Genomic DNA, 13,891 nt, shown 5'->3' on the forward strand with positions numbered 1-13,891 from the left:
ACCTGATCATCCAGACGCTTTCAGGACCTACCAGTCAGTGAATAAGGCAAAGTCCCTGCTTTCATAGTTTACATTCTAATGAGAGAAGCAGACAACAAGAAGGAAAAATAAATAAACAAACAAGATGGTTTCAAACAGTGTTAAGTTCTAAGAGGAAAATAAAATAATAGAATAGGATAAGGAGCAGGAAGAAGGTAGGACACTGTCTATGGAATGTTCTGGAACATTTCACCAAGAACTTACATTCTGAGCATATGACAATCGGGCCGAGGTGGGGGGATGCCGAGGGAGAGGATCCAGACGGAAGAAATGGCGTGTGAAAATGCCCTGAGATGAGAACAAACCTGGTGTAGATTAGAAACAGAAGGAAAGCCAGTGTGGGTGGACCAGCAGAATTGGGCGAGGAGTGAAGGAAAGGTAGAAAAAGAAGAGAGGCTCAGACGATAAAGGGCTTTCTAAGCCACGGTAAGGAATACAAGTTTCAAGTGCAGTGGAGAGTAGGTGAGTGATAACGACTTGACGTACATTTTAAGATTGTTCTAACCGCTGTGTAGGGAATGGATGGTAGTGAGACGGGGGGTGAGGGATTCAGTAAGATGCTTCTGTAGTCCACGTCACATGAAGGTGAATTTGGAGAAGAGTGTCACACAGGAAAAGAAAAAAGATATATTTTGGAAATGGAGCCAATAGAGCCTGAACAACATAGAAAAATCAAATGTGACCCCTAAGGTTTTAAAAGAGTACCAACTGTAAAATAGTTATCCTTTATATTAGGACAAAAATCTGCCTCTTACAGCTGACACATGTTAGTTATAACCCTTTCCCTGTAAAAGAAGTTCCTTATCACCTTCAAATGTCAAAAGATTCTTATGTTCACCCTCAGCTTTCTCTTCTTTGTCTAAATAGTTCAAATGTTTGCAATCACCATTCAAGTAAGTTGGGTTTAGATCACTTTACTACTGTGGAGGCTCACTTCTGAGCACCTTTCATTTTGAGTACGTTTTTCTATGAACAGCATCCATGCCCAAGCAAAAAGAGATGTGGTCTCACTATCACAAAGCAGACTTTGCTTTCTACCTTCTTAATCCCAGACAATAGTTTTTTATCAATGTCTTTGTGATCGGCACTTCATAATAATTGTCCCTCAAAGTCTAAGAGGGGAAATAAGGTTATGACTTAGGATGAGCTAAACTATGATCAAATAAAGACCATAAGAAAAGTGTGAGTGGTCAAAGGGGGATAAGCTCAGCTCTAGATATGGGAGTTAAGAATGGCTTTTATGGAGAAATTAGAACAAAACATTTTGAATAATGGGAAAGATGCTGACAAGCGGCAATGGTGGAAACTGGAGAGAAAAAGAAAAAGAACCAAACAGAAATACAGAAAGTAAGTTACAGCGTGAGCAAGGCTAGGGCCTAATAGTTGAGTCTTCTGTCACATGAGTTGTGTGGGAACCAGCGGGCAAGGCAGTCAGAAAGGTAAGGTAGGGCTGTGCTCTAGAGACCATGAATGTTACAGTAAGAAATCTGTGCTCACAGGTGCCTGCGTGGGAAGTGTCCGACTCTTAGTTTCAGCTCAGGTCATGATCTCACGGTTCATGAGATTGAGCCCCAAGTTGGGCTCAGTGCTGACTCATGGAACCTGCTTGAGATTCTCTTTCTCCCTCTCACTCTGCCCCTCCTCCCTCAAAATAAACTTTTTTAAAAAAGGAAAGAAATCTGTTCTCAGTTTGTTAGACAAAGGGATGGTGCTGAAGGCTGGGGACTTTGTTGTTATTGTTTATAAACCAACAGAGAGAATTTCACTTCAAGAAGATTACTCTGGTAGCAGATTTATTTAAGTAAAGAAAGACAAGCGAGAACATTGCATTGCTACAGTGGTCCAGAAAGGAAGTCAAGGCTTTAATGGAAGGGAATGAAGGAGAGCTACAGATGCAAAGGGACAATAGAGATAAAGTTTCCAGAGCTTTATCTTGAGTGGAAAGGACAAATGAGGAAGTGAAAGAAAACATGCCTTCTCACAAAGATAAAACTGAGATTTTACACCAAAGCATCACCCTTCCAAACCTACCTTGATTACAGACTTAGGTATAATTAATTTTTAGACTCTTTATCACCCATGTCTTTATAGCATACAAAAAGTCACTAAAATATTCTGCTAAATCATAAGGTTCAAGTCAGTAGAGGATTGATAGAAAATGAAATCTTATAACTTAGAAAAAAAAAGAGATCTTTAGACTAATATGGTGCTGGTGACTATTTTAAATCTCCAACACTGGGCCATCCTGTTATGCAAGAACTGGTTTGACTGCACAAGAAATACCACTGATGTCAGAACTCAGACAGAAAGCATGGCGTGGGGTCTCACTTATGGCTCAAAGTTCTTCATCTCAATTTTCTTTAAGTTTATTTATTTATTTTGAGAGAGAGAGAGAGAGAGAGCGAGCAGGAGAGGGGCAGAGACAAAGGGAGAGACAGAGAATCCCACGCAGGCTCCATGCTGTCTGCACAGAGCCCAACTTGGGGCTCAATCTGAGGAACCAGGAGATCATGACCTGAACCAAAGCCAAGAGTTGGATGCTCAACCTACTGAGCCACCCAGGCGTCCCTCTTCATCTCAATTTTTAACTGTATGAAGAGCACACTTTCCATATTCTGTGTAGGGCCAACTGGTATTTTTCCTCCATTGCATTTGCTAAATACTGAGGGAGGAAGAGGAGGAGGACAAGATGGATGAGAAGAAAAAGGAGGTGGAAGAGGAGGAGGACAGAGAGAGAAAGAAGGAAGAAGAAGGCAGGCGGCCTTAAAATGTAAAATATAGAAACATACTTGGCAGCTAAGACAATGTATTCCTATGTAAAAAAAAAAAAAAAAAAAAAGCATCATCTTATTGCTTTGCTTTTCCTTTGGATTTTATCTTTTAATGACTAGAATATTTCCCAGACGATTTCATCCAAATAAAAATGCTTTTGGTAATGGTTCATTATAGTTTAAAAGTATATTATTAAAAACTAAGAAGTTATACTAAAGCATGAACAACAGAACCAGATACACCTATAATTTCACCACTCAGAGATCATCAGTGTTAATATTTTACTTATATCCTTCTGGACATTTTGTTATGTGTGTCTTTTTAAAGTAAGAATTAGGTTCTCTTTTGTGTCCTTCTTTTTATTATGGCCTCGTCCCTCATTTCTTCCTTTCTGTTCTTAAAGGATTCATTCCTAGAATCTGTAGGAGGAGCAGAGCAAAGTTAAGTGTCTGCACTAGGCAAGAAGGGCACACAGTCCTGACGTGATCCAGAGCTTCTGAGTCAAAAGGAAGCAGAGGTGCCTGTGTGGGAGGCTGCCAGGGGTGGCGAATCAGAACTTGGAGGGGTGAGGAGCATGTCAATGCTCAGGGACAGCCTGGCACAGGGTATCAAACGTGATGAGCGTATGCATGCGAAGGAGTGACCAGCAGAGTCAGGGACCACACTGGTGGAAAGAAGGTCCCTCGGCAGCTCGAGGTAGACTGTGGGTACCCACAGGAAGTAAAGAGGGTCCCTTCATAGAAGGGCATCAGAGGCCAGGCTGCCAGGGGACACACCATTGTGGGGTCTGGCCTCGCATGTGTTACCTAAGCACAAGTAGGCTGTGTGTGTGGAGGAGGGTTCCTGACTGTTGAAGCATTATGCTTATCAGTTATGTGAGGAGAGCCAGCATCCCTAGAAAGGGAAGTTTTAAATCCAATAATAGTAAAGCTCTCTATTTATCATACATTTTTATAGCCCTCAATATAGCATTATATATTATATATAGTATATAGTATTATATAGTATATTATTCTCTCGTGTTTCTTGTTAATAACTTTTCTCTTAAGTATTTAATATTTTTATTGTTAGTGTGAATAATGCATTTTACACAGTGTAGTCTGTTTCGTTTTGGTATATAGAAAATCTATCAAGTTTACTACTTATTTATAATAAATAACTGAGATGAACTCTATTAGTTCCTTAGTTCTAAAATTTTAAAATTGATCCTCTTAGGTTATCTTAGGTTATTTATTCAAATTAAAATTGAGCAGTCATTAAATCTTGTTAATATACAGTCACTTAGGTCAATTTGCGGATGGAGGAAAGACAAAATTTAGATGGTCATTAATTAGTAAATCATTTATTCGTTTATCAAATACTTACTGAGCATACACTATAACTAACCCTAGTCAAGTTACCTAATCTAGATAGTTGTGTTTTTCCCAAGTGTAAAATGTAAATAAACAAAGAACCTATCCAGGCATTAAATGAGACAATGCAAGTAAATTGCTTAGCAATGCACAAGGCGACTGCTCAAGAAATGTCAGCGGTGATGACATACACTGTAAGTTACCCTTCCCAATGCCTGCAGAACCACCAGTAGTTGCGAGAGTGCTCAAGCTCATCTGTTTTTTAAGTCCAGTATTTCTCTTAACAGAAAGAAAGAAAGAAAGAAAGAAAGAAAGAAAGAAAGAAAGACAAAGGAAGGAAGGAAGGAGGGAGGAAGAAAGAGAAAGAGAAAGAAGGAAAGAAAGCAAGAAAGCAAGAAAGAAAGACAAAGGAAGGAAGAAAGGAAGGAAGGAAGGAACGAACGAACGAACGAAGGAACGAAGGAACGAAGGAAGGAGGGAGGAAGAGAAAGAGAAAGAAAGAAAGAAAGAAAGAAAGAAAGAAAGAAAGAAAAGAAAGAGAAAGAGGAAGGGAGGGAGGGAGGAAGGGAGGAAGGAAGGAAGGAAGGAAGGAAGAAGGAGGGAGGGAGGGAGGAAGAGAAAGAAAGAAAGAAAGAAAGAAAGAAAGAAAGAAAGAAAGAGAGAAAATAGGAATTTATGAGAAACTCTCTCTAAAATCTACTAACCTTCCCTTAGCTATAATCCTCTCACCTTCCATTTCATTTGTAATTTCTGAAGGCTTCTATATACAACAAAACCTTAGTAAATACTGATGGATTTCAAACAACGTTGGAAAACCAAAACCCTTAAAAGGTCCCACTGCTCTATGAAGGTATTCGGATGCCAGGCTACTTAACAGAGGAAACAATTCTATAATGAAATGTGAGGCAACAAACTAAACTCCTTTCTGTAAAATCTTCTGGAGCTATGTTAGTGTCATATACAATATTAAATTTAAGTTTAGAAATATAAGAATTAAAAATATATAAATAAATTTTAAATTTTGGAAAAAAAGAAATAGAATAATTATATTCCCCTCCCCAAAAGTATGCAACATTCAGACCTGTTTGCTGCTCATTGCTCTTTCCCATACCTGCTTTCTTATTAAATTGCAAACTGGAAAGCCACTTGTATTGCCTACTAGCCAAAAGCCCAATTTCTTTAACAAAATGTAAAAATAGATAAGACCTGACATTCTGACTTACCCACTTCAGCCAAAGTTCTGATACAAGACTCCACAGATGATTTCTGTGCTGGATTTGGCCAGGTGCAATTGTAAATCCTGAAGGCAGATTGAAGCAGCTGAATAAAAACTGGCTGATGTGTCTGAAAACAGAAAGTATGCAAATAGACCATTAAACCATTCATGCTCCTGACATAGCATTTATGCATTATCAAAAATGTTCATCAAAATAAACTATGATCAGGTCTTTTTGAGTGTCAGTGCCATTCACAGAATATCTCATTCAACAAATATTTATTATGTACCCACCTCGTGACAGGCACCATGCCAGACTCTATAGAAAACCAATTATTTGCATTTTAACTATATTCTTAATCAGAAAGAAATTGGCATTTTTTGAAGCCAATGACATGAATTTAAGTATTTACTTTAATAATCTCTGGTTTATTTCCCAGTATAAATAGAGGAGGTGTTTTGGGTTTGCTTGTTTGACTGATTGTATACTTTGGTTTCATATGACATGAAAGTACAGGAGATAATAATTATGACCTACAAAAACAATTTCATATGGTTCTAATAGTTTCAAAGTTTCCCCTAAAGAAAGTATAATTGAAATGGAATTTAAAAAAAATTTTTTTTACTGTTGATTTATTTTTGAAAGAGAGACAGAGCGTGAGTGGGGGAGGAGCAGAGACAGAAGGAGACACAGAATCTGAAGCAGGCTCCAGGCTCTGATCTGTCAGCACAGAGCCCTACATGGGGCTCAAATTCACGAACCGTGAGATCATGACCTGAGTGGAAGTCAGATGCTTAACCGACTGAGCAACCCACCGCTCCTGAAATGGTATTTTTATAAAAGTAATACACAATCAATGTAGTATATTTGGGAAACACAGAAATGAAAATCACCAATAATCCTACCATGTAGAGGTAATCAGTATCGAGATTTTGAAGATATTTACTCCCTGAGTTTTTCTGTGTATACCTGCACCCATATTCTTAACACACTCAGATTTGGATGATCCTATATTGCAATTCTGGGGCCTGTTTCACTTCATATTACTTCATAATCATTTTCCTTAGTCATAAATATTTCTTTTAAAACATGATTTCCAATTGCTATGTAATAAGCCACCCTACAGACACACCATAATTTATTTAGCTATTCCTCTATTCATGGACATTTAAGGTCGATATCAATTTTTAAGTACTATAAATGCTTGAATGAAAATCTTAGTATATAAATTCCTGCTAATTCTTTCAGGATAAATTACTAAAGTGGAATTATTGAGTCAGAATGCCTGTTCATTTAAAGAACTGTTCATTGCACTATTTGGCACACGGCCAATATACTGAAATGAATATTCCTATTATGCTTAGAGGGAGAAGGAATAATTCAATTTGAAGATAGAAGATGGGGCCTTTTTATTTAAAATAAAGTTTAGTAAACTCAGGGGCATAATAATAAAAAATATGAGAGAAAAATAACCTTCAGAAGTGTGATAAATGACTTCCTGGTTAGATTAAACTTTTTTCCTACTCAAACGAGGGAAGTAAATCATGCGTCAGAATGCTTTTGTATTTGTTTACGTTACCTGGAGGCTGGTACTGTTGTCTGAAAATGGGGAATTAAAGAAGCCGCTCACGATGTTCATTACTGACTCGGTAACACACTTCTCCAAGAAGATGTCTGCATGTTTCCTGTCTGTGGTTGTGTTACAAACCTGAAGAGAAAAATAGAACAACTCAATACGTCCTATCACATCTTTGAATGCTAACTCAATACTGAGACCTTGTAGAAATTGCTCTGAAATTGTTGTTTATAACATTCCTTGTGCTTTTTAAAGTTGTTTTAAATAAACACATTTCTACCTAAAATCTATTAAAATTTTATCATTCTACTGTAGCTGCTCCTTTAAGTTTGGTTGTCATTTCATCCTTGGACCAGAGTTCTTTCATAGACCCCAGCCCCTTCCTCCTGCTCTGCTCCTACACACTCTTGCACACCAACCTTCTCCCTCTGTCCCCAAGCTTGGCTTTGCTGGAAGACACCCTTGTACACAATGTGAGCGAATCAAAGAGGAAACAGTCATTATAAGAAAGGGGTGAATGTGATTAATGGTGGTTTATATCTCTACATATTTTCACCTATAATACCTGGCCCAAATTGGAGATGCCAAGAGAAAATATTTGGCAAGGAAAATAGAAAGCTGAAAGAAGATAAAACTCTTTCCAACACTTTTGACCTTTTCATCCATAGATTAACTGGGAAGCATGGAAGTGTGCCTTTGTATGCTTCCTTCTTCATGTAAGCTAAGCAAGAAGAGATAATACACGTGCTAAGGATATATCAAAAAAGAACATAGGCCTGGTTCCTGCCCTGCTCTATGTGATTAAATGAGGCAGAAATTGGTCATTTTGTAACACAAACTACAAATTTCCAAGTATGTCAGGGGAGACAAATTGCAACAGTGAAGATACATGATTAAAAACAAATGAAAAAAAGCTGGGTAACAAAAAGAAACTTGAAGATAAAAAGAAGAAGTAGGGGAGGGTGGCTGATGGGTATTGAGGACAGCACCTGTTGGGATGAGCACTGGGTGTTGTATGGAAACCAATTTGACAATAAATTTCATATTAAAAAAAGAAGAAGAAGAAAGTGGGAGGGGGAAAGCATAGGGTGTGAGAACCTGAGGCAGAGTAACAGCATTTAAACATTCACACAGTGATGGTGGGGAAATATGGTGGCCAGATGTTCCAGAGGTTCTTACACAATCCAAATTTCTACATCATTTTTTTCTTTTCAGTAAGGTGATCAATCAAAAGAACAAGTATAATTTAATTTGATATTGCTTTAAAACCTTTCACACAAATAAGTTCACGAAAGAGAAAAATTCCTTTCTGAAACGTGTGTCCCAGTGTTTTGGTTTGAAAAATAACAGTATTTGCCTAGTGGAGGTAAAAGAGCACAGGGATTGTTTTCCTTCTAGGTCATTTCCCATCAGGGCACTTCATTTTTCCCTCATCTATTAAGTGTCAACTACCTGGCAGGGTTGCATTAGAATTAATTCACAGTTATTGCAGAGAACAGTGCAATTAAAGGAAATAAATTATGTCAAATTATGTAATCTTTTGGTTAGTGTTCCAGCATATAACATAATGCCTGACATAAACAACATGGTCAGTAAATATTTGGGAAATGAATGAATCAATTAATTTTAAAAATGAAAGAATAAAAAGACTCTTACACTATTTAAGGTTAACGTTGGGTTAGGCTATATTTGTGGAACATCAGGACTAAAATCGAATGCGGTCCCAGAACTAATATAAAATTAGTTTTCCCATGATGGACATAAAGTAGGATTTATTTCATTTAGTTTCTTCCCAGCACTGGCTTTTATACTGAAATTTTCTGATTTGTAAGATAAAAATATATTAAAGTTGAAGAAGTAGCTGACCACTTCTATTATTACCAGCCCAAATAACCTTCTTCCAAATCCAGTGACATTTCACACAATAGTGTGGGGCTCTCCAGAGCTATTATAGTATCACATTGAATTGCCTGCAACTAGACATTTGCTAAAGAGCCTCTCAGAAATTTGCTTTAGTCAGTGGATTAGTAAAAGTAATCTATTTCTATACAAAGACTTTCCTCAAAATCCTGGGTAATGAAAAGTCTGGGTTTACAGAACTATCTGAATATATTCCTCAATGAATTTGAATCAGAAATTCAAATAAATTTTCAAGATATTTCTTCTGCCCCATATGAATGATAAAATTTTTGTACCTCTAGAACCTTGCATCCTACATCATAATATCATGGATAGTGAAGAGATGTAAGAAGCCACTTTTCTTATTAAAATTCTTTAAAACTTTCCAGGAAAAAAAAGAACCCAAAATATAACAGTATTTCTCTGTCCTTTTACCTCTTTCTACTGCCTCATTCCAATTGGAGGAAAGATTGGAAATGATTCAAAAACTGATATCACATTAACTTAACTTTTATGTGTAATTCATGTATTTTCAAAGTTTCAATCTATTTGCACAGATTATTCACATACCATTATTTCCTATAAGGCACATCCCACATCATTCTTGAAACACTCACTTTAAAAGGTTATATTTATTCCATCATTTTAATGCACCATCATGCCTTAATCCATTTGGGGAATAAATTGAGGTATATATAACCAAAAATACAAATCATTTTCTTATTTTCTTGGTTATTTCCTTCTTGCTAGTCTTTTGTGTGATTTCCCTAAAAATTTTTTGCAACCATAAAGAATTGTGCAAAATTATTATTTTTACTTCCAGATTTTTGGGGTACATTCCACCAAAAGAAGAATCACCAGATGAGGATATATAGATCGTTTTGTACTGTTCATGAGCTGATCCTCTAAATTAATAAATTTACAATGCTATCAACAACCTTTTTGTTCCCCCATTAGTACCAACCAGCTCTTGTGTTCAGGCTCCGGTTGGTTTCAACTGATACGGGGCACCAGCAGCAGAACAGAGTGGAAGAGAAGGAAGTCAGGTGCCTGCCAGGCCTCTGCCTCCAGCCCCAGCTCCTCCTCACAAAGGCTTTAGCAATGTCTGCATCTCTGGGGACAGCTCCTATTGAGCCCTTCTGCAGTGCCTCCAGTAACAATGGCACTGCCCTTGCCCCTCCAGGCCTGGGTGCAAACAGCTTTGCATTGTTCCCAATTCCTGGGTGCTACCCTGGGCCTTCTCAGTCCTTTACACACTGCCCGCATCTCCTGGAGTATGCCATCTTGTTCCGACTGTTCTACCAGTAAATTATCATTATTTTGCCCATTTAATGACACCTAAAAGTTATTTTGTGTTTCTGACATTGCTAATGAGGCCTGGCACTTCCCATGTAATCATTTCATGCCTATTTTGTCATGTACAGATGATCCAAATCCTCTAACCACTTTAAATAAGACCTGGATAATGACTGATACAGTATGTATCATTTTAACATATTTTTCATAGTAAGCCGTTTTTGATTGTCATTTCACATATATTCTCACATTCTGATTTTTTATTTAGAATGTTCATTCCATTACACTTCATTGTGTCAAATAATTCTTAATATTCAGAATTCTGAGCATTTTTTATTTCGATCATTTCTATTTACTTAATATAAAGAAGGAAAAACTCCCTTCCACAAAAGAAAAGGATATGCTATACATTTTGCTCTAGTTTCTTACTAGTCTTTCTCCATCCCTGTACACATCTTGACTCCCATTAACTCTTCACACTATCTAGCAGTTTGCTGTTGTAGTGACCTGACTTATGGATTGTGATCAATTTTTCCCATTTTGATATCCAACTGTCCTCCACAAACTTACTGAACAGCAATTTGTTGTCTCATTCTTAGGTTGCTTGAGGTTTGTCTTATAGCACGTCATTAATCACTATTTAAATATCTCTGGTATATTCCATGTGTCATTATTTTTAAAATATTTGTAAAATAAAATATTAAAACAATCCCAAACTCCACCTATTATTATTTTCAAGTTATTTGTTTAAATTATTAAACTATTATTATTTAAATGGAAGCTAAAGATTGGATTAGGAGTTAGAACAGTGAACCAAACAAAACAAAGTCCCTAATCTAGAAGAGCCTTTCTTCTAACCAGGAAAGACACACAATAGACAAACTAATAAATACATAATATAAGTGGAAAATAGAGCAGATAGAAGACTCTAGAGAAAAATAAAGAAGGTCAGGCTGTACAGGGAGGAGTACAGCTCCTTTTTCATGCTGCAGGATGAATGGGCACAATTGAGGATTACTATTTTATATAACTTGCTTGGGGAACCTCTCTGGATAAGGTGACATTTTAATAAAAAACTGAAGGGAGGGAGGAAAGAGCCCTGGAGGTTTCTGGGGGAAAGAGCAAGTGAAAATCTGTCTTCACCAGTAGAATATAAGTCCCTTGACACCAGAAACTAGTCTGACTTGCTCACCACTGCACATGCAGGCCCTCAGCACATAGTGGGTATAAAATCATTTGCTGAAAAACAAATATTAAACAATATTTCTAGACATAATTATGACTAACATTTCTCCCCTTGCATATAGAATGTCCCTTCTCCCTTTGGCTCTGAAAGCGACTGCTCCTCTTCCAAAGATGACAGGTGGGGTTAAATACATTATTATATGCTAGAGTAGCACTGTCCATTAGGACTTTCTGCAATGATGGATCTGTTTCTGCGATGTCCCATGCACATGCTTATTGGGCACTTGAAAGGTGGCTCTTGCTACTGAGGAACGGGATTTTCTATTTGATTTAATTTTACCCAATTAAAATTTAATTTTAGATGTGGCAAGTTGCTACCCTGTAGGATAGAGCAACTCTAGTGTCAGTAACATAATTGTGATCACAGACACTAAGGAATACTAGTCCTAAGGATTGTTTTTGTATTCCTCATTCACAGTAAACATGTTCCTTTGCATAGCTGAGGTCATGGCACATTTTTATTTGCATTTGCATTCCTTCACTCATGAGGCCAAAACCTCCAAACATTTGCTTTTTACACCTCCTTTTTAGGTGAGGCATCAGTTTGTACACTCAGTTGGCTTTCTCAGAATTCTAAATTCATCTTTTAAAAACATAATATTTTTCTTAATATCAGTATGTATTGATTGTAGGAACCCTGAAAAAAATACAGAAAAGCACAAAATGGAAAGAAAAAATTATCCATAATACAAAAATCTAGATAAAACCATGATTAACCTCTTACAATCCTCTCTTATAATCCTTGTGCTCTACCATGTACATTTTACATAACTGAAATTATTCTAGATAACCAGTTTTGTATTCTTTTTATACTCATCATTGAACCATTAGCACCTTCCCACGTTATTAAAAATCCTCGAAAAATAATCTCAATGACTCCATAACATCAATCTTATAGATATATCATAATTTATTGAACTATTTCTCTATTATTAAAATTTGAAACTATTTCCGACTATCTATTATTATAAAAGCATGTTGAACTTCTTTGACCATAAATCTTTGATTTCATTTCTAATTATTTCCCAAGGACAGATTCTTGGAAGGTAAATTATTTGACACATTAAAAAGGTATGAAGTTTTCTTTTAATGTACTACCAAAATGCTTTTCAGAAAGACGACATAAATTTACATTCTCATCAGCAAAGTATGTGAACCAACATTTAACATTATCTCTTTACTTTTATCTTTTTGCCCTTACAACTTTAATAGTTAGAAACTGGATCTTATTTTTCTTTGTTTTTTTAAAAAATTATTAGCAGTTGACTATTTTTTTCAGGGGTTCACTTGTATTTCCTCCTCTATAAATCATGAATGCCTGGGTCTTGACCATTTCATTATTAGATTTTGAGTGCTTTTCTTACCTATACATAAAAGTTCTTTATGTAAAGATTACTTAGGCCTTTTTAAAAATACTTAGTAACTTCTTCTATTTTGATTTTTTTTATTTATGCACGTGATGTTTTTATGTCCTTAAATTTGAAACTTTCAAATAGCGAAAAGTCTATTATTTTCCTTAGCTCTTCTCATTCACTGCTTTTATGCTTAAAAAGAACTTTCTCATCTAAAGACAGATAAATATCCACCTATATTCCCATCCATTTTTATTGTTCCACATTTATCTCTAAAATCTTAATCTAATTGCAATTTGCGCCATTGTATGATTTAGGTTAGGAGCGGAGTTCATTTCACCCCACATCGCCAGTGTCCTCAAATGTCATTCTGATTTAGTTCAAATCAATGATTTTTGTTGAATGTCTATTCCATGACAAGAATGTTCTATGTACCTGAGGTCTATCGATGAATTAAATATATAAGAATCACTACCTTAATGTAGCTTCTATTATTACTTTAATAATCTAGCAGTAAGCAAACTATAGCCTAAGGGACAAATCTAGCCATATCCATTCATTTACATATTGTCTGTGGCTCCTTTCCCTTTAGTGATTGCTATAGCTGTTGTGATAATGGCCTCAAAAGCTGAAATATTAACTACCTTGCCATTTACAGAAAAAGTTTGCTCATCCCTGAAAGTAACTAATCACTTCCCTACTCTTGGGTAACAATTTCTTTATCACATAAATATCTTACATATGTAAAATCTGTTTATACCTATTTATTTCATTCCGTTGACACATTGATTTAATTCTATGCTAAGACTACACTTATTTTGTTTTCTAATTCATCTCTTTAATATTTTTCACCTCAGTGGACATCTATTTATTTATTCCACAAATACATACTATCTACTATGTGTGAGAACCTGTTCTAGGTCAGGCGTGCAGCAATGAACCAAACAAAACCCCTTCCCATTGTTTGTTTCAGTAGAAAAAAATACAAATGCATATAAAAATGTCATATGGAGATAAGTTCTATGAAGAAAACTGGAGCAAGTGAAGGGGGGAGAAGAGGGAAGAAGCTGCTATACAGAAGGTAGTAAGTGAAGGGCTCTTGGAAGACTTTAAGTAGGAACATGAAAGAGATCTTGAAGATAC

At 36.3% G+C, this 13,891-nt stretch overlaps 1 protein-coding gene across 2 annotated transcripts in view; it reads right to left on the minus strand.

Annotated features, from left to right (window-relative positions):
- The window catches only part of ITPR2 (inositol 1,4,5-trisphosphate receptor type 2), a 490,724-nt gene that overhangs the window by 247,681 nt on the left and 229,152 nt on the right, over positions 1–13,891 (minus strand). For both annotated transcript variants that reach the window (XM_049627177.1, XM_049627176.1), the window contains exons 33-34: positions 6,960–7,088; positions 5,387–5,507 (exon numbers count right to left, since the gene is read on the minus strand). In XM_049627177.1, the coding sequence (XP_049483134.1) occupies positions 5,387–5,507; positions 6,960–7,088 (250 nt within the window). The remainder of the gene's footprint in view (positions 1–5,386; positions 5,508–6,959; positions 7,089–13,891) is intronic.

Source organism: Panthera uncia, chromosome B4 (genome assembly GCF_023721935.1).
Source record: "Panthera uncia isolate 11264 chromosome B4, Puncia_PCG_1.0, whole genome shotgun sequence".
NCBI classification, from domain to species: domain Eukaryota; kingdom Metazoa; phylum Chordata; class Mammalia; order Carnivora; family Felidae; genus Panthera; species Panthera uncia.